General features: G+C 47.8%; 1 protein-coding gene across 1 annotated transcript in view; it reads right to left on the reverse strand.

Annotated features, from left to right (window-relative positions):
- Nucleotides 1–8,209: 8,209 nt before the first annotated feature.
- The window catches only part of NDC80 (NDC80 kinetochore complex component), a 64,431-nt gene continuing 51,500 nt past the window's right edge, over nt 8,210–21,140 (reverse strand). The window contains exons 6-17 of the mRNA XM_073577011.1: nt 21,011–21,113; nt 20,729–20,815; nt 18,820–18,913; nt 18,404–18,510; nt 17,929–18,073; nt 17,638–17,843; nt 16,466–16,618; nt 16,260–16,349; nt 13,805–13,897; nt 13,574–13,704; nt 9,109–9,211; nt 8,210–8,625 (exon numbers count right to left, since the gene is read on the reverse strand). Of these exons, the coding sequence (XP_073433112.1) occupies nt 8,485–8,625; nt 9,109–9,211; nt 13,574–13,704; nt 13,805–13,897; nt 16,260–16,349; nt 16,466–16,618; nt 17,638–17,843; nt 17,929–18,073; nt 18,404–18,510; nt 18,820–18,913; nt 20,729–20,815; nt 21,011–21,113 (1,453 nt within the window). The 3' untranslated portion in view covers nt 8,210–8,484. The remainder of the gene's footprint in view (nt 8,626–9,108; nt 9,212–13,573; nt 13,705–13,804; nt 13,898–16,259; nt 16,350–16,465; nt 16,619–17,637; nt 17,844–17,928; nt 18,074–18,403; nt 18,511–18,819; nt 18,914–20,728; nt 20,816–21,010; nt 21,114–21,140) is intronic.

Genomic DNA, 21,140 nt, shown 5'->3' on the forward strand with positions numbered 1-21,140 from the left:
CTCGGAGCGGCAAAAGACTGAGGTCAGGCAGTTTCTACTTCACAACCAAAAGTTTTTCTCAGAAAAACCCGGGCAGACTATGCTAATGAAACATGACATCGTAACGGAACCTGGTGTCACAGTTCACGTAAAGCCCTACCGAATCCTGGAAGCGCGCCGTGAAGCCGTTTCCCGAGAAGTGAAGGCAATGTTAGAGTTAGGAGTCATTGAGGAATCGCACAGTGCGTGGTCCAGCCCGATTGTGCTAATTCCTAAACCGGACGGCACCATCCGGTTCTGCAATGACTTCAGGAAACTGAATGCGGTCTCAAAATTTGATGCCTACCCCATGCCCCGGGTCGACGAGTTAATAGATCGGTTAGGAAAAGCCCGGTATATTACAACCCTAGACCTAACAAAGGGATATTGGCAGATCCCTCTGGTGGAGGCTGCCAGAGAAAAGACGGCATTTGCTACGCCGGAAGGTTTATTTCAGTATGTGTATATGCCGTTTGGTCTGCACGGAGCACCGGCGACCTTCCAGAGACTGATGGATCAAGTCCTGAGGCCACATAGGCAGTACGCTTTGGCCTATTTGGACGACATTGTCATTTACAGCTTGGACTGGGAGACTCATTTCCAGAAAGTACAAGCTGTGATTGACGACCTGTGGGAGGCAGGGCTAACCGCGAACCCCAAGAAATGTCACATCGGGCTAGAAGAAGCCCGGTATTTGGGGTATGTAATTGGGAGGGGTGTTGTTAAACCCCAAGTTGATAAGATTCAGGCGGTTCAGGACTGGCCACAACCTGTCAACAAGAAGCAGGTGCAAGCCTTCCTGGGGATCACCGGCTATTATCGCCGGTTCATACCCAATTTTGCAGCCATCGCTACCCCCCTAACAGATCTTACAAAAGGGAAAGACTCCGTCATGATTAAATGGAGTTTAGCGGCTGAAGAAGCCTTCCATAGCCTAAAACGGGCACTTTGCTCTCAGCCCGTACTGGTGACTCCGGACTTCCGCAGCGAGTTTGTGGTACAAACGGATGCCTCTGATACCGGTATCGGGGCTGTACTCTCACAAGTGAGGGACGGAGTGGAACACCCAGTCCTCTATCTCAGCAGGAAGCTGAATAAACACGAGCAAAGGTATGCAGTCGTAGAAAAAGAGTGCCTCGCCATTAAGTGGGCTCTAGAGGCCCTCAAATATTACCTGGTGGGCCGAAAGTTCAGGCTGATCACTGACCATGCCCCTCTCAAGTGGATGCACTTGAACAAGGAACGGAATAGCCGGGTGACCCGGTGGTTCCTTGCCCTGCAGGCCTACACTTTTACGGTGGAGCACCGCCCAGGGGTACATATGGGAAATGCAGATGCCCTGTCCCGAGTGCACTGTTTGGCGGGTGTCATTGCTCGACCGCAGTGGTCTGAGCAGAGGGGGGGATATGTGAGAATCATGTGGGAATAGTGGATGAGGGCAGGTATATCTCACCCAGATTCCTTTCCTATGTGGCCTAGTCTGGTCAGTATCGCACCTGCTTACTAATGGATAATGGGAGGTGGATATAAAAGGATGCCAGGTGGTTGTGTGAGTGTCTCAGCCTGGGAACACAGAGAGCCTGTCTATGTGAGAGACACATGTGAGTGGAAGCAGTGCCCACTGCAACTGTGGTTCGGCTGGACGGGAGAAGCCCGCCAGTTGGTAGTTAGGTTGTCCATTGTTTAGTTAGTGCCGGACAGGCAAGGATTTGTTTTATGTTTTATTTCCTTTTGCATTGCTTTCACCGTTAATAAACCTGACCCAGGGTCAGTTATACACGAATCCCAGCTCTGCGCCTGAGTTTCATGCTGAATGCACGTGACCTTTGACCCCAGCAAAGGCGATCCCGGAGTGTTTTATCACATTGCAAACTGTCCCCTTTGTGGTAACTACCTTACATAGTTTTGTATCATCGGCAAATACTGATATTTTACTGTGTAAGCCATCCACTAGATCATTAATAAATATATTAAACAGTAGGGGGCCCAATACAGACCCCTGTGGTCCCCCACTAGTAACCCTGGCCCAATCTGAGGATGCCCCATTAATAACCACTCTGTTTTCTATCACTAAGCCAGCTACCTACCCATCTACACACATTTTCCCCTAGCCCAAGCTTTCTCCTCTTACTTACCAATCTTTTATGTGGGACAGTGTCACATGCTTTAGATAAGTCGAGATAAATGACATCCAATGATTCTCCTGGGTCCATTTGAGAGCTTACATCCTCATAGAAGCTGATCAGGTTAGTCTGACAGGAGCGATCCTTCATAAATCCATGTTGATATGGAGTTAAACATTTATTAACATTGAGATATTCCATAATGGTATCCCTCAGAAACCCTTCAAAAATTTTACCCACAACAGATGTTAAGCTTACCGGCCTATAGTTTACAGGTTCCCTTTTACACCCCTTTTTGAATATTGGTGCCACATTTGCTTGCCGCCAATCAAAAGGAACAGACCCCGTTTCTATAGTCTTTAAATATAAGGAATAGAGGCCTGTCTATCACATTACTTAACTCCCTTAATACCCGAGGGTGAATGCCATCAGGGCCTGGTGATTTGTCCATTTTAATAATAATAATAATAAATTTTATTTTTATAGCGCCGACATATTCCGCAGCACTTTACATTTCAGAGGGGATTTGTACAGACAATAGACATTACAGCATAACAATAATCACATACAGTAGATTATAACAAATACCAAGAGGAATGAGGGCCCTGCTCGCAAGCTTACAGTCTATGAGGAAAGAGGTAGACACGAAAGGTGGGTGGTAACAGTTGCCCTGATTGTATGGACCAGCCATAATGTTAAGTGTGTAACAGTACAGACACAGAGGGCTAATGGATGCATAAAGCATGTGGGAACATGATGCTGGGAACCTGGTTATGGTAAAACTTTTGGCTCTGCCACACAGGGATAGGTTAGGTTAATGTGTTGAGGCGATAGGCCAGTCTGAATAAATGCGTTTTCAGGACACGCTTAAAATTGTGGGGATTGGGGACTAATCGTATTGACCTGGGAAGTGCATTCCAAAGAATTGGCGCGGCACGTGTAAAGTCTTGGAGACGGGAGTGGGAGGTTCTGACTATTGAGGATACCAACCTCAGGTCATCAGCAGAACGGAGGGCGCGGGTAGGGTGGTATACTGAAACAAGGGAGGAGATGTAGGGTGGTGCTGAGCCATGGAGGGCTTTGTGGGTGAGGGTAATAAGTTTATACTGAATTCTGGAGTGGATGGGTAGCCAGTGTAATGACTGGCACAAGGTAGAGGCATCGGTGTAACGATTGGTGAGGAATATGATCCTGGCTGCAGCATTCAAGACAGATTGGAGAGGGGAGAGTTTTGTAAGAGGGAGACCGATTAGAAGAGAGTTACAATAGTCGAGACGAGAATGAATAAGAGAAACAGTAAGAGTTTTTGCAGAGTCAAAAGTAAGAAAAGGTCGAATTCTAGAAATGTTTTTGAGGTGCAGATGACAAGAGCGAGCCAGTGATCGAATGTGGGGGGCAAAGGAAAGCTCGGAATCAAGTATGACCCCAAGACAGCGGGCAAACTTGGAAATTCATTTTCATCTTACTAAGGCGGTCCTGCACTTCTTCCTGGGTTAGGCCGGTAATACTTAATGGGGAGTTTACATTATCACTCTGCATTTCCCCTGGCGAATCCTTTTCCTGTGTGAACACTGTGGAGAAAAAAAGTATTGAAAACCTTTGCTTTTCCCACATCGCTCTCTATGATTTCACCTTCATTGTTCTTTAAAGGGCCGACACCATCAATTTTAATCTTTTTACTGTTTATATAATTAAAGAATAGTTTGGGGTTTGTTTTACTTTCCTTAGCAATGAGTCTCTCAGTTTCCACTTTTGCTAAATGTATTTTTTTTTTTTTTTTTTTACACATTTTATTTTTTTCTCTATAACTTTTTATTGTTTCTTCATTGCCTTCTTGTTTTAGCTTCCTAAATGCCGCCTTCTTGTTATTGCCCTTTTTACACCCTTATTTAGCCACATTGGTGTTCTCCTGTTCCTAGCCCTTTTATTTCTGTACGGTATGGCTAGCTCGCAGTGGGTGTGTAAAACTGATTTAAATATTTCCCATTTATTTTCTGTGCTCCTATTTTTGAGGACATTGTCCCAATCAATTCGGTGAAGGTCCTCTCTAAGCTGATCAGACTTTGCTTTCCTGAAATTCAGCGTTTTTGTAACCCCCTTCCAGGGCGCCTTACTGAAGGACAAGTGGAATTGTGTTATATTGTGGTCACTGTTCCCTCGGTGCCATTGACTCGGACTTCTGTTATTCTATCTGGCCTGTTGCTTAAAATTAAGTCCTCACATCAGAGCCGGCCACAAAGAGTACAGACAGTGGGGACCCAGACGGCTTTGGGGTGGTAGTTGGGCGATTATCCCTATCAGGGCAGACTGCACTCACATGTCCCACTTTGTTGCAGGAGAAGCATCGGTGTGTATCGCCTAGAGAATGTCTATTTCCCAGGACCCCATAGGAGGTGGGCTTGGACACCACTGGTGATCAGCTGGCAGAGGGAGATGGGTCCCTGTTTGGCTTACCTCCCTTCCAGCTGAATCCCGATGGCTTCCGCACCTCAGGCATCCTGTAGCCACATAGCAGTCAGCAATCCTTACAGCCTGATCCGCAGTTTGTGGCTCCTGATCACACACAAATTGTCGTACATCCGTACATAAGATCCGTTAAAGGGAATCTGTCACCTATTTTTTCAACTATCAGCTGCCGGCACCGCCATCAGGGGATTATCTACAGCACTCTGTAATGCATTCTGTAATGCTGTAGATAAGCCCCCGATGTAACCTGAAAGAGAAGAAAAACACGTTAGATTATACTCACCCAGGGGCGGTTCGGGTCCGGTTTTGGTCCAATGGGTGTCGCGGTCCAGTGCCTGCCATCTTCTAGCGATGACATCCTCTTTGCTTCCAGTCGCGGCTCCGGCGCACTGATCTGCCTTGTTGAAGGCAGAGTTGGGGTTGCGCCTGCAAGGGATAACCTGTCTCCTCTCACTCAGTCCAGCATTCAACCCCTGGGAGCATAAATCACACCCCGACACAGACCACGCACCCCGCTCATACACGCTGCCACCACTCACCAAACACACGGGCGACGAGTCCCGGAAGTACCACTACTACGTGCCAGTCACCAAGGTCACACACTCTAAGGCTATGGATTCTTTAGAGCAACAAGGTTCAGACTTAAAGTTTTAAGCTTTAATAGAAAAAGGTACAGAGCTTACAATAAAAAGACATAAAAAAATATGGAAATAAAAAGTGACATACAAATATGCAAAATGGTAATAAAAATAAAAGTCAGAAACTTACAGGAATATCGAACTTTTCAGTCTGGCTTTCTGCTCCCTGAGGGGGGGGGGGATGAATATGGAATGGCTCACACCAGCTTGGCTGTCCCTCAGTCTGTGAACATCTTTCTTTGTGTAAAGGCCTAATTTATAAATTTAACCTGGAGATCAGATTTCAATACCAGCCTCTCAGGTTAATATTCTAATTGCTAGTTTGTGACTGGATCATGGCGACGCTACCAATGAATAAATTATTTTTCTCTGAACACTGTATAACTCTTCTTTCTATAGTAAATACTGTAGATAGTGTCAGGCTGCAATTTGAGGTCTCTCTTCACAGACACTACAGTCATGGCCAAAAGTTTTGAAAATGACACCAAAATTAAATTTTCACATGATCTGTTGCCCTCTGGTTTTTATTTGTGTTTGTCTGATGTTTACATCACATACAGAAATATAATTGCAATCATATTATGAGTACCAAAAGGTTATATTGACAGCTAGAATGAGTTAATGCAGCCAGTCAATATTTGCAGTGTTGACCCTTCTTCAGGACCTCTGCAATTCTCCCTGGCATGCTCTCAACCAACTTCTGGACCAAATCCTGTCTGATAGCCGTCCATTCTTGCATAAGCAATGCTTGCATTTTGCCAGAATTTGTTGGTTTTTGTTTGTCCACCCGTCTCTTGATGATTGCCCACAAGTTCTCAATGGGATTAAGATCTGGGGAGTTTCCAGGCCATGGACCCAAAATCTCTATGTTGTGTTCCATGAGCCATTTAGTGATCACCTTTGCTTTATGGCAAGGTGCTCCATCATGCTGGAAATGACATTGTTGGGCGCCAAACTGCTCTTGGACGGTTGGGAGAAGTTGCTCTTGGAGGACATTCTGGTACCATTCTTTATTCATGGCTGTGTTTTTAGGCTAGACTGTGAGTGAGCCGATTCCCTTGGCTGAGAAGCAACCCCACACATGAATCGTTTCAGGATGCTTAACAGTTGGTATGAGACAAGACTGGTGGTAGCGCTCACCTCTTCTTCTCCTAATAAGCTGTTTTCCAGATGTCCCAAACATTCAAAAAGGGGATTCATCTGAGAAAATGACTTTACCCCAGTCCTCAGCAGTCCACTCCCTGTACCTTTTGCAGAATATCAGTCTGTCCATGATGTTTTTCCTGGAGAGAAGTGGCTTCTTTGCTGCCCTCCTTGAAACCAGGCCATGGTCAAAGAGTCTCCGCCTCACAGTGCTTGCAGAAGCACTCACACCAGCCTGCTGCCATTGCTGAGCTAGCTCGGCACTGCTGGTAGTCCGATCCCGCAGCTGAAACAGTTTTAAGAGACGGTCCTGGCGTTTGCTGGTCCTTCTTGGGCGCCCAGGAGCCTTTAAGGCAACAATGGAAGCTCTCTCCTTGAAGTTCTTGATGATGCGATAGAATGTTGACTGAGGTGCAATCTTCGTAGCTGCGATACTCTTCCCTGTTAGGCCATTTTTGTGCAGAGCAATGATGGCTGCACGTGTTTCTTTAGAGATAACCATAGTTAACTGAAGAGAAACAATGGTACCAAGCACCAGCCTCCTTTTAAAGTGTCCAGTGGTGTTACTTAATTATGACTGATTGTTCCATTAACACAGGTGTGGGTGTTAATGAGGACAGGGCTGGCGATCACTAAAACAATGTTAGCTGCTCCTTTTAAGGCAGGAATGCAATGATGTTGAAATGTGTTTTGGGGGTTAAAGTTCATTTTCTTAGCCATTATTGACTTTGCAAGTAATTGCTGTAAAGCTGATCACTCTTTATGACATTCTGGAGTATATGCAAATTGCCATTAGAAAAACTGAAGCAGTAGACTTTGTAAAAATTAATATTTGTAGCATTGTCAAAACTTTTGGCCATGACTGTAGGTGTGAAATGTTTCCAATTCTGTGTGTGTGTTCTCAAGAAGGTCCTCTGGGGTTGACACCAGGAAAACTGTCTTTTTCTCAGGATAACATAGGTCATGACCTTTGAGAAGAGCTGCAGCCTAGAACAGATGCCAAGTTACTGCTGGTCATACATCCATACATATTTCACTACAACACTCCTTGTGCTTGGTCTTTGCATTGGGTGTCCTCTTATTTCTTGTCTATTTTTGCCAGGAAAGAACTGCGTTACTAAGTGAACTTTCACGAATATCACTAACCACCTAGACTCAAATGGTACCGGTTTGGAGGAAGGACCCTTCTCAGCCGGGAGATCATCCCTGGAGGCTGCAGGTTCGTCCACCTTACTGGAGATTCGTTGACTGGACTTGCTTTCAGTTCCATGCATTTCTGTAGTCCGGCCACCTCAGCTGACCCGGATAGGACGATGCTCCACACGCACCTGGGGCTTCCCATGAAGCTGCCGTTGCTCCTGCTCCAACTCCATACAGGGGACAGCTGGGCAACCCTGAGCAGTGATGTCAGCCACTATATACCAGCTCCTGCTCCTAATTACATCCATGTCCTGCGCAGCTTCAGGCACCCGATTTAAACCCCCACACACCACTCGAAGCCAACCTCCCTGTACTTCCATCATTCCTATGGAGCGACCGCCCCTTGGACGCATAGTCCTCCCGCCATCACCGCGTGATGCGTCCGCCTCTTCCAGGAGTGGTGGGCATTGAATATCCGCCGCCTGCGTCATACCAGAGCCGTCATCCCCAGGCAGAGGACGCCGCTCACCATGCACTTGCACCCACGTGCCAGCCCCCTTGAGCCATATTGTGGTGCCTCATTGGCCATGGCAGAAAAGGCCATCACAGGGAGGAATTACCGCCGGCTGCGTCTCAGCATCTCCACTGGAAAATCTAATATCGCCATAAAGCACGAGGAAATAAATAAAATCCTTTTATTCTTCACTACATCAGAAAGGAAACAAAGCAAAACAGTAAATATCCTAAAAAAGACTCTGGAGCAGTTAGCGAGCTGCATAAATAGGAAATATGGGGGGCGGTGGCACATATATAACAAGAGACTCATACAAGGTCATACTAAAAGGTACACAAATGAGTAAAACCACAGGCGCCTCCGATACGGCGCCGAGAGCCTGGAGGAGGAGTCACACTCATGGAGGCGGAGTCAGAGGCCGCCTCATATGGGAAGGTGCAGTCTACGTCCCAGGTTCCGTCTGTAAGACTTTGGCCGTTTCCTTGTATTTTGCCACCAGTTCCCGCAGGTCGAGCAGCAGATCCTCCCGTTTGAACTCCTCGTATTGCCGCTCCGTCTTCAGACGCTTCCCCTCAAGGTGTTTCTGGAAAAAGCGCAGAGAAAGTTATCACTTAAAGGGATTTTCCTGAATCTCCGCAATACAGGGGACCTGTTATACGGAGATGTATATTGATGACCTTCTGCATCCTGAGCGATCACCCAATGTGCTAAGTATTAGTAGACAGGCCGCAGCTCGGCAGTACTGAGCATGTGCAACCAGCTCTCCCATACACGGTGAGTGTAGCAGTGGTCGCACAGGTTCAGCACTGCTTTAGTCTCACGGGGGTGCAGAGGTGGGGGTGAGACCCCCCCCCCATTCTCAGTATCTGTAGATTTCCCAGCAGTAAGACCCTCACTAAATCAAACACTTACCTTTCATCCTGGGAATTTATGTTTATTGGACAACCCCTTTAAATAATGTCAGTGGGATCAGTGCACTGTGTGCATGTTGAATGGGTTGTCTGGTTAAAACAAGTTACTGTCCCTCTGTGGCATGGGCGACATATTGTGCCCACGGTTTCCTCACCTCGATGGCTCCCATGTGAGAGGCCACGGCAGTCACCACCCGCATCAGCTTGTTCTCCACGTGCCTCATCTGCTCTTCCGTCTGATGCTCCACCAGCTGCAGCCTGTGGACGGGGACATGGCGTCACTGACATTGTATGGATGCCAGCAGCACCAGAACAGGCGCTTATCCCGGAGGTTGTTAAAATGTGTCTGCGCTGAAATATCCACACTCCCCTAAGATCGGACTTATTAATAGAGCAATAAAATAAAAATGGAAAACAAGACACATCCTATAATTCTATAATATAAATAGGACCCATAGAAAAAACTTCAAAAAAAATCACCCCTTTTCACTCTACCTTAATTGTGTCTAACACGGAGCCACATTCACAAGACAAGGAAGAGACCGCGACCACCTCCTCCAGGTGCAACCGAACCAGAGTTCCACAGCCAGGAGGATTAACCCAGAACTGTCCTGGCCGCACGCACAATAAAGCGGCTGAAGGGTGGAGCGCAATGAGTCACTTCCAAAGTTAATTTAATAGAGAACTGTCCTGGCCGGTGACCGTCTCTTGTATTACTCCCTGTTCCCACGGAGCGCCAGCGTTCTTCGCAGCACAGTACACAGCGTGGCGCCGTCGGCTGCTCGATAGCTGTAGGACCTTCGTGACGTGAATAGTCACGTGGTGGGATCCAGTTAATACTACGGACCAATTCCTTCCTACCGGTTTTGGAAGTACACAGCTTCCTTCATCAGGGATGGTCCGTACTAGGAATGGTCATCTTTTAAGCCTGCGGTTCAGGGGCTCTCTGTATTAACCCTTTCTGCGCTACCTTGTTTTTAATTAAATGCAAAAAGCTCAACTTCTGAATTGAGTCCCCTCGGGATTAGAGAATCCAAATTAAAGATCCATTGACTTTCTACACGGGACATTTTCTTAATAAAATCTCCTCTCTTCCGATCTTTCTTAACAATTTGTAAACCAGTTCTTATAGTACCAGTAACAGATCCTCCATGGTAATCCATATAGGGTTTTGACAATGGACGGCCAGTGAACTCGCGTCTTACATTTCTCAGATGTTCCTTTATGCGCACATTGAGTGGGCGTTTTGTTCTCCCCACGATAGTTTCCCACATGGACATTTAAGTGCGTGGATCACACCTGTTGTGTTTCATGAAATATGATCACGGATGGCAATTTCTATATTCACATTGGACACAGTATATTGCTTTGTAGTTTTTAGGGTTTTACATTTACGACATGGATAAAAACCGGGTTTACTAAGGAAACTCTCACTCATTAATCTAATCTTATGTTGATTAGGTATAGATGGCGCTGTAAGGTATCCCACATTTTTTGCCTTCCTATAAATAAATTTTGGGTGCACAGGTAGTAGCTCACCAATTATTTTATCCTCTTTTAATATTCCCCAATATTTCCTTACAATATTACGGAGGATATATGTATTAGAATTATATTGAGTTACAATTGAAAAATCCCTCTGATTATTACTAGCTAATTCAACATTTTGATCATTATTTTCATTTTTATCATTTTTTCCATTTTTATCCCAAATTAGGGTCTCTCTTGGTCTTTTTCGTACATTGCTTCTTTCCTCAATCAAGAATTCTTCATCATAACCCCGCTTTTTGAATTTCATAGCTAGAAGATCCTGATCCCTAGAGCAGGGTTGAAATTTGCTCCCGCTGTAAAAATTTGATAAATTCCAGGCTTTCATTGGTATAAAACTATTTATGAGACGTCTTGCTGTTAGAAAACATTTTATTAAAAATGAGAAGCCGAGAATGGCAAACCATGAATCTCCTGATTTAACGACTAATCCGTATTATCACACAACTTTACGTACTAAATCGAATTTTAATCCCCCGGAACAAATATTCAGAATCCTTTGAAGCCTTTCAGAAAAATGTCATTAATGACATCGGGAAGGTTAGTAAGAGAAGGTGTACTAATTATAGATACAATTTGAGCTTTAATGAACGGAAAGCTCTGAAGGAATTACAAGAAAATAAAGATTTAATCATTTGATTTAATCAATATGTCCAAGTATGTAGATTGCCATCTACAAGGAGTAGTTTCATCATTACCCTCTTATTTGAAAGATGGCAAAGAAATTTTACAAATTTTAGATAAAATACAGTGGCAGGAACATTTTATCTTGGGAACACTGGATATAACTTCTCTCTATACAGTGATCCAACATAAGAAGGGCCAAGAAGCCGCCACATATTTTTTAAATAGATTTACCACATTACCGCAGAACCAGATTTAGTTTATATCAGATTGTATGGAGTTCAATTTAACGCATAATTACTTCCAATATGAGGCGGACTACTCCTCCCAGGAATGGGGGACTGCCATGGGGACCAGGTTTGCACCCAGTCATGCTAACCTCTATGTGGGTAGATGGATGGGAAGAACAAACCATCTACGCCGGAGGGGTACCGCGTGCGAACCTGGTCCTATGGCGCTGCTTCATAGACTATATATTTTTTATATGGTCTGATGGCCCGGAGTCTCTAACAGAATTTTTTAATTGATATTAATAAAGATTATTTTTTAAACTTTACGGGAACCACCTGCACAGAATCTATCTTTTAGATTTATAATTTTTTTTATTGATAATGGATGTGTTCATACATGTACTTACCACAAATCAACAGATTGCAACAACTATATTTCCTTAAATAGTTGCCATTTACCACATTGGCTGATAAATGTCCCTAAAAACCAATTTATTAGGGCTCATAGGAATTGCTCTAGGGATCAGGATTATCTAACTGAAACAGAACTTCTAACTATGAAATTCAAAAAGCGGGGTTATGATGAAGAATTCTTGATTGAGGAAAGAAGCAATATACAAAAAAGATCAAGAGAGACCCTAATTTGGGATAAAAATGAAAAAAAATGATAAAAATGGAAAAAATGAAAATAATGATCAAAATGTTGAATTAGCTAGTAATAATCAGAGGGATTTTTCAATTGTAACTCAATATAATTCTAATACATATATCCTCCGTAATATTGTAAGGAAATATTGGGGAATATTAAAAGAGGATAAAATAATTGGTGAGCTACTACCTGTGCACCCAAAATTTATTTATAGGAAGGCAAAAAATGTGGGATACCTTACAGCGCCATCTATACCTAATAAACATAAGATTAGATTAATGAGTGAGAGTTTCCTTAGTAAACCCGGTTTTTATCCATGTCGTAAATGTAAAACCCTAAAAACTACAAAGCAATATACTGTGTCCAATGTGAATATAGAAATTGCCATCCGTGATCATATTTCATGAAACACAACAGGTGTGATCCACGCACTTAAATGTCCATGTGGGAAACTATACGTGGGGAGAACAAAACGCCCACTCAATGTGCGCATAAAGGAACATCTGAGAAATGTAAGACGCGAGTTCACTGGCCGTCCATTGTCAAAACCCTATATGGATTACCATGGAGGATCTGTTACTGGTACTATAAGAACTGGTTTACAAATTGTTAAGAAAGATCGGAAGAGAGGAGATTTTATTAAGAAAATGTCCCGTGTAGAAAGTCAATGGATCTTTAATTTGGATTCTCTAATCCCGAGGGGACTCAATTCAGAAGTTGAGCTTTTTGCATTTAATTAAAAACAAGGTAGCGCAGAAAGGGTTAATACAGAGAGCCCCTGAACCGCAGGCTTAAAAGATGACCATTCCTAGTACGGACCATCCCTGATGAAGGAAGCTGTGTACTTCCGAAACCGGTAGGAAGGAATTGGTCCGTAGTATTAACTGGATCCCACCACGTGACTATTCACGTCACGAAGGTCCTACAGCTATCGAGCAGCCGACGGCGCCACGCTGTGTACTGTGCTGCGAAGAACGCTGGCGCTCCGTGGGAACAGGGAGTAATACAAGAGACGGTCACCGGCCGGGACAGTTCTCTATTAAATTAACTTTGGAAGTGACTCATTCCACTCCACCCTTCAGCCGCTTTATTGTGCGTGCGGCCAGGACAGTTCTGGGTTAATCCTCCTGGCTGTGGAACTCTGGTTCGGTTGCACCTGGAGGAGGTGGTCGCGGTCTCTTCCTTGTCTTGTGAATGTGGCTCCGTGTTAGACACAATTAAGGTAGAGAGAAAAGGGGTGATTTTTTTTTTTGAAGTTTTTACTATGGGTCCTAATTATATTATAGAATTATAGGTTGTGTCTTGTTTTCCATTTTTATGTTATTGCTCTATTAATAAGTCCGATCTTAGGGCAGTGTGGATATTTCAGCGCAGACACATTTGAACAATTTATTATCTTAATTTACAATAGTGTGGTGTGTTGTCCTGTCGTACGGTGGGTATCCATACAGGATCACTAGCGCCCCCAAATATTTTCTTTTGTGCTTATCCCAGAGATGCCCAGGAGAGGGTGCTATATAGGCCCTATAACCTCCGTCATCATCCATCCCCGCTGATCTCAATACTCACTCCTGCTGAGCCTTCTGAAGATCCTTCATGGCCTCGTCCAGGCTCTTGTTCACCCCGGACTCCAGCAGGTGGCGATGTTTCTCCAGCGACTTGATCTCCACCGTCCACCTCTTCTCCTCCTCGTCCGCTTCCTGAGAGGAGAGTAGGGATCACATATGAAGGAAAATTGCAGTCTCCTCCCGTCAGCCGCTATGACACAGCCCCATCCCCTCCATTCCACCCGCCCCTCACCTCCGCTTTCTTCGCTAACAGCTCATCTAACTTCTGCGCTTCTTCTTTCAGGCTCTTTACATCATTTCTCTTCTCTGAAATCAATGTATTCAACTATAGAGAAAAAGAGAACATGAAATCCTTCCTTCCTGCAGAAACAAGAGGAGCACAGTCTGTGGGGTAGAGAAGAGGTGACCGCCCCCGAGTCCGGCAGAGAGGAGCACAGTCTGGGGTACAGAGGAGGTGACCGCCCCCCGCGTCCTGCAGAGAGGAGCACAGTCTGTGGGGTACAGAGGAGGTGACCGCCCCCCGCGTCCTGTAGAGGGGAGCACAGTCTGTGAGGTACAGAGGAGGTGACCGCCCCCCGCGTCCTGCAGAGAGGAGCACAGTCTGTGGTACAGAGGAGGTGACCACCCCCCGCGTCCTGCAGAGGGGAGCACACACTGTGGGGTACAGAGGAGATGACCGCCCCCTGCGTCCTGCAGAGCGGAGCACAGTCTGTGATGTACAGAGGAGGTGACCGCCCCCCGCGTCCTGCAGAGAGGAGCACAGTCTGTGGGGTAGAGAAGAGGTGACCGCCCCCCGCGTCCTGTAGAGGGGAGCACAGTCTGTGGGGTACAGAGGAGGTGACCGCCCCTGCATCCTGCAGAGCGGAGCACAGTCTGTGGGGTACAGAGGAGGTGACCGCCCCTGCATCCTGCAGAGCGGAGCACAGTCTGTGGGGTACAGAAGAGATGACCGCCCCCCGCAGAGAGGAGCACAGTCTGTGGGGTACAGAAGAGATGACCGCCCCCCGCAGAGAGGAGCACAGTCTGTGGGGTACAGAAGAGGTGACCGCCCCCCGCGTCCTGCAGAGGGGAGCACAGTCTGTGGGGTACAGAGGAGGTGACCGCCCCCCGCATCCTGCAGAGGGGAGCACAGTCTGTGGGGTACAGAGGAGGTGACCGCCCCCCGCATCCTGCAGAGGGGAGCACAGTCTGTGGGGTACAGAATAGGTGACCGCCCCCCGCGTCCTGCAGAGGGGAGCACAGTCTGAGGTACAGAGGTGACCGCCCCCGCGTCCTGCAGAGGGGAGCAGTCTGTGGGGTACAGAATAGGTGACCGCCCCCCGCGTCAAGCAGAGAGGAGCACAGTCTGTGGGGTACAGAGGAGGAGACCGCCCCCTGCATCCTGCAGAGAGGAGCACAGTCTGTGGGGTACAGAATAGGTGACCGCCCCCCGCGTCAAGCAGAGAGGAGCACAGTCTGTGGGGTACAGAGGAGGAGACCGCCCCCTGCGTCCTGCAGAGAGGAGCACAGTCTGTGGGGTACAGAATAGGTGACCGCCCCCCGCGTCAAGCAGAGAGGAGCACAGTCTGTGGGGTACAGAGGAGGAGACCGCCCCCTGCGTCCTGCAGAGAGGAGCACAGTCTGTGGGGTACAGAGGAGGAGACCGCCCCCCGCGTCAAGCAGAGAGGAGCACAGTCTGTGGGGTACAGAGGAGGAGACCGCCCCCTGCGTCCTGCAGAGAGGAGCACAGTCTGTGGGGTACAGAGGAGGTGACCGCCCCCCGCATCCTGCAGAGAGGAGCACAGTCTGTGGGGTACAGAGGAGGTGACCGCCCCCCGCGTCCTGCAGAGAGGAGCACAGTCTGTGGGGTACAGAGGAGGTGACCGCCCCCCGCAGACAGCACAGTCTGTGGGGTACAGAGGAGGTGACCGCCCCTGCATCCTGCAGAGGGGAGCACACTCTGTGGGGTACAGAGGAGATGACCGCCCCCGCGTCCTGCAGAGAGCACAGTCTGATGTACAGAGGAGGTGACCGCCCCCTGCATCCTGCAGAGGGGAGCACAGTCTGTGAGGTACAGAGGTGACCGCCCCCCGCATCCTGCAGAGAGGAGCACAGTCTGTGGGGTACAGAGGAGGTGACCGCCCCCCGCAGACAGCACAGTCTGTGGGGTACAGAGGAGGTGACCGCCCCTGCATCCTGCAGAGGGGAGCACACTCTGTGGGGTACAGAGGAGATGACCGCCCCCTGCGTCCTGCAGAGAGCACAGTCTGTGATGTACAGAGGAGGTGACCGCCCCACGCATCCTGCAGAGGGTAGCACAGTCTATGGGGTACAGAAGAGGTGACCGCTCCCCGCATCCAGCAGAGAGGAGCACAGTCTGGCGTACAGAGGAGGTGACCGCCCCCCCGCAGAGAGGAGCAGTCTGTGGGGTACAGAGGCGGTGACCGTCCCCCGCTACACATGTCCTGCAGAGGGGAGCACAATCTGTGGGGTACAGCGGAGGTGACCATCCCCACTACATGCGTCCTCTTGCATGCATCCTCTGCACGGCCGCTAACACCAATAATGGCGGTAGCGATAGCTGTACATCACTGGGGGTCTCCTCAGTAACATTTAGGGACAGATGAATGATGTAGGAGGGGGACACACCCATGAGACACAGACGTGAGATTTAGGGGCGGGAGGCAAACATGGGGTGCAGCTCCCACCTGCTCCAGCAGCTCCTCCGCTTCCATCTTCTTGTTGGTGGCGTGGGTGATCTGCCCTTCTATCTTCGTTAGGAATTCCAGCAGGGGGAGCTGTGCGAGGAGGAATAGAGAGGAAACATAACTGTCGGCTCCCTCCCCCCGTATTCAGAGCCGCATCACCCGGACACACCACGTCCCATATCACGGCGGGGCTGGAGGCCACTCACGTTGATCTTGTTCCTGCACATGTTCAGGCCGCTCTGCTCTCCGTCCAGGTTGCACTCGATCTGGAAGTCGTGGCCATTGGCGTTTTCTGCCGTGGACGGAATCAGCCGCACTTTCCGCGCTACTTTGTGGAACTCTGCTACCTGCGTCTCCACCTACAAGACAGACGGAGGGTCACATGCAGCACTGGACGCCGGCTTCACCAACGCTTCATCTTCTCTGCAGTAATTGGTTAAGTTACATGGTCAACGAGCAGTTACAGTATGTATTTCTCCTGACAGAGCAGAAGTTTGTGCTCCAGAGCAGCACTTCCTCCTATAACTAATGAGTGCAAGCTGTGTTAGAGGCAGTGGAGCTGGACAGAAACACCCAAGACCCTTGTGAGCGCCGGCCACATGAAAGCCCACCAGCACCATCTGCAGCAATGCAAATACTACTCCCCCACCCCCCCATCCTGCCACGGCCAATTCCGCCATCACTGTTTTCCTCTCCTCCCAAGGCTGCGCGCGCCTACAGTCTGGAATAGCAGTTTGTGACGCTCTCACACCCGTAACTTTTTATTTTTCGACAGATGGGGCCGTGCAAGGGTTTGTTACCCGTGTGCTGAGCTTACGTTTTATTTAGTCTATTTTGATCTCTTTTTACACGTTTTGGCGATGATGTAGCGACTGAGCAGGGACAATTCTGGGATTTCTTTTTTTTGGAGTGGGAGGGAGAGAGGATGTGATTTGTAGCTTCTAGCCACATTCAGACGACTTTCCTACCTTTCCCAATCCAAGAGCACGTCTAGCTGGCATGTGACCGCATGTTTGTGCATCACATACTCACGGTCAGGTGCCCGCCGCTCCTCACAGTGTGCGTAATGTCAGGATTCACAAGTCTGCAGTCACACAGAATAATGGCAGACCTTTAGCCTAAGGCCGGACAACCCCTTTTACCCGTCCACAGTATTGCAGACAGTATGGCGGTATATGGCTAAGAACCCCTGTTACCTATGAAGCGTGGCCCGAGTCTGGACACTGTATGAGAAACAAGACAGTAGAGCCCCCCCTCAGTTACTATGGCATGCCACCGCTACCCCACAATCTAGCTGTGGGGGGGATAGACGAGTATCTAGATGGACAGGCCATCATGCCGCCATCATGTTGGACACAGGCTTATAACTCGTCATTACCGACTCCTTGATCTTGGCGTACTTCAGCTCCTCGCTCCACAGATGCTGCTTGTCCTCGTCCAGCTCTTTGCTCAGCTTGCTGATGGTCTCCTGCAGCTCGTTTTCTTCGTACTTGATCCTCTCGATGTCGGCGACCGAGTACTTCTGGTGGTCCAGGACGTTCTTCAGCCGCATGTTCTCCTGTTTTATGGCCTCACTTTCCAACTCTGCGGAAAAAAGACGAGGTGCAGGGTTAACAAGAGTCGCCTCCCCCCCAGAGCGGAGGACCACCATAATGCAGCTTGGCCTCACCTGAGGCCTCCAGCTCCTCGCTCAGGCTGCTGACCCGCTGGTCCAGTAAGGAAGAGTGAGACTCCATCTCCGTCAGGTAGTTCTGGTATTTCTGGATGTCTGCTTGGAGGGAAACCTTCAGCTTCCTCATGGAGGCCAAACGGTCCTGGGAGCCCAAAAACACAGAATCAGGTACTGAACATCCCACCTGAAGACTCCAGAAGGATCAGAAAAACATGGCCGAAATCTTCCAGGAACACCGCCACCCCTGTATGCAGGTTGTGTCTGGTATTAAAGCTTCACTGAAATGAATGGTGCTTAGCAGCAATACACAACACAACCTAGACACAGGGGTGGCGCTGTGCTAGAAAAAGAAGTCACGGATTAGGAACATATGCCATCTCCTCTAACAGAGCCATCACCAATAAGCTGGGAGATCACATCTGTTCCTGCGGCCCCCATACTGGTCTCGTCCCCCCACGTGGCTGACACTCACCGGCTCCCGCTCCTTGTCCTTCTCCAGGCGCTCGATCTCCTCCATCAGTCTCCAGGTCTCGGCCTGCAGCGACTCCACTTGAGACTCCTCCACGGCGTACATGTCCTCTGCAAGGAGAAGACACCGGTGAGGGGAAGCTCCACAAGCCCGCGACCTCCGCCTGCTGTCACGGAGGACCAGCGGCACACCTGTCTTCTGTTACAGTGTATCAGCACAGGTTAAATATATCACATGGATCAGCTCACAGAGGATTGTCTGCAGTGGATACAACTGCAACAAACCCTCAGCTGTGAACCTGGAAAAAAACAAAAGATTCCCAATGGCTCCATATAAACAAGATGGCTGATACTGACCGACAGCAAGCGGAGATCCTGAAAACGGGGACAGGATGAAACTCAGAAAACACTGGCACTTACTGAGCCGGGAATAAACGTCCGAGTCATTCTCCTCAAACGTGTCCTGGCCCTCCATGAACTGCTCGTAGCACCGCGCCGTGTAATCCAAGAAGAGCTGCAGCAGGAGCGACAGATCAGTGCAGAAGTCACAGCAGCAAAACAGCGAGCGCAGCTCCGGAGTATAATACAGGACAGGTAATGTAATGTATGCACACAGTGACTGCACCAGCAGAATAGTGAGTGCAGCTCTGGGGTATAATACAGGCTGTAACTCAGGATCAGTAATGTGATGTATGTACACAGTGACTGCACCAGCAGAATAGTGAGTGCAGCTCTGGAGTATAATACAGGAGGTAACTCAGGATCAGTAATGTAATGTATGTACACAGTGACTGCACCAGCAGAATAGTGAGTGCAGCTCTGGGGTATAATACAGGCTGTAACTCAGGATCAGTAATGTATGTACACAGTGACTGCACCAGCAGAATAGTGAGTGCAGCTCTGGAGTATAATAAAGGATGTAACTCAGTATCAGTAATGTAATGTATGTACACAGTGACTGCACCAGCAGAATAGTGAGTGCAGCTCTGGAGTATAATACAGGAGGTAACTCAGGATCAGTAATGTATGTACACAGTGACTGCACCAGCAGAATAGTGAGTGCAGCTCTGGGGTATAATACAGGCTGTAACTCAGGATCAGTAATGTGATGTATGTACACAGTGACTGCACCAGCAGAATAGTGAGTGCAGCTCTGGAGTATAATACAGGAGGTAACTCAGGATCAGTAATGTAATGTATGTACACAGTGACTGCACCAGCAGAATAGTGAGTGCAGCTCTGGGGTATAATACAGGCTGTAACTCAGGATCAGTAATGTATGTACACAGTGACTGCACCAGCAGAATAGTGAGTGCAGCTCTGGAGTATAATAAAGGATGTAACTCAGTATCAGTAATGTAATGTATGTACACAGTGACTGCACCAGCAGAATAGTGAGTGCAGCTCTGGAGTATAATACAGGAGGTAACTCAGGATCAGTAATGTATGTACACAGTGACTGCACCAGCAGAATAGTGAGTGCAGCTCTGGGGTATAATACAGGCTGTAACTCAGGATCAGTAATGTGATGTATGTACACAGTGACTGCACCAGCAGAATAGTGAGTGCAGCTCTGGAGTATAATACAGGAGGTAACTCAGGATCAGTAATGTAATGTATGTACACAGTGACTGCACCAGCAGAATAGTGAGTGCAGCTCTGGGGTATAATACAGGCTGTAACTCAGGATCAGTAATGTATGTACACAGTGACTGCACCAGCAGAATAGTGAGTGCAGCTCTGGAGTATAATAAAGGATGTAACTCAGTATCAGTAATGTAATGTATGTACACAGTGACTGCACCAGCAGAATAGTGAGTGCAGCTCTGGAGTATAATACAGGAGGTAACTCAGGATCAGTAATGTATGTACACAGTGACTGCACCAGCAGAATAGTGAGTGCAGCTCTGGAGTATAATACAGGAGGTAACTCAGGATCAGTAATGTAATGTATGTACACAGTGACTTCACCAGCAGAATAGTGAGTGCAGCTCTGGAGTATAATACAGGATGTAACTCAGGATCAGTAATGTAATGTATGTACACTGACTGCACCAGCAGAATAGTGAGTGCAGCTCTGGAGTATAATACAGGATGTAACTCAGGATCAGTAATGTAATGTACACAGTGACTGCACCAGCAAAATAGTGAGTGCAGCTCTGGAGTATAATACAGGAGGTAACTCAGGATCAGTAATGTATGTACACAGTGACTGCAGCAGCAGAATAATGAGCGCAGCTCTGGGGTATAATACAGGATGTAACCTGTAAAGCACTACACAGCAGATCATGCATTTGTTATAGATTGTATTGTGCTGATGGTACTGTACCTGGTTAAAGTCAATTCCTTCATCACTTGGTTCTGACATTTGTGGCTCCTCGAACACGTGGTCATCTTTCGTCAGCACACAGGACAGCTGGGAGATGAAGACAGAAGCAGAGCTTCAGCTATTGTCTCTCCTCCGCTGGGTACATGACCGGTCACTGCCTGCACCATGACCCAGTGCAGGGTCTGCTGCACTCTCAGCCTGTGGCTCTACCCCATGCTTTACACTGCAGCTCTCTCTTTACACACACACACTTCTGCCTGATCATTACAGAAGAGTCTGCACCTTAATACAGTCTAACAGCCAGACCAGAGCGGTCACGATCTGCGGCCACGTGTGGGGGGCACCAACGGTGTACATGGAGCTTTTGGACAAGGCAAAGGGATATCTGCGAGAGAAAAAACACAAGATTTGT

This window comes from Dendrobates tinctorius, unplaced genomic scaffold (assembly GCF_039654945.1).
Source record: "Dendrobates tinctorius isolate UK_male_01 unplaced genomic scaffold, ASM3965494v1 ptg000054l, whole genome shotgun sequence".
In the NCBI taxonomy this organism is placed as follows: domain Eukaryota; kingdom Metazoa; phylum Chordata; class Amphibia; order Anura; family Dendrobatidae; genus Dendrobates; species Dendrobates tinctorius.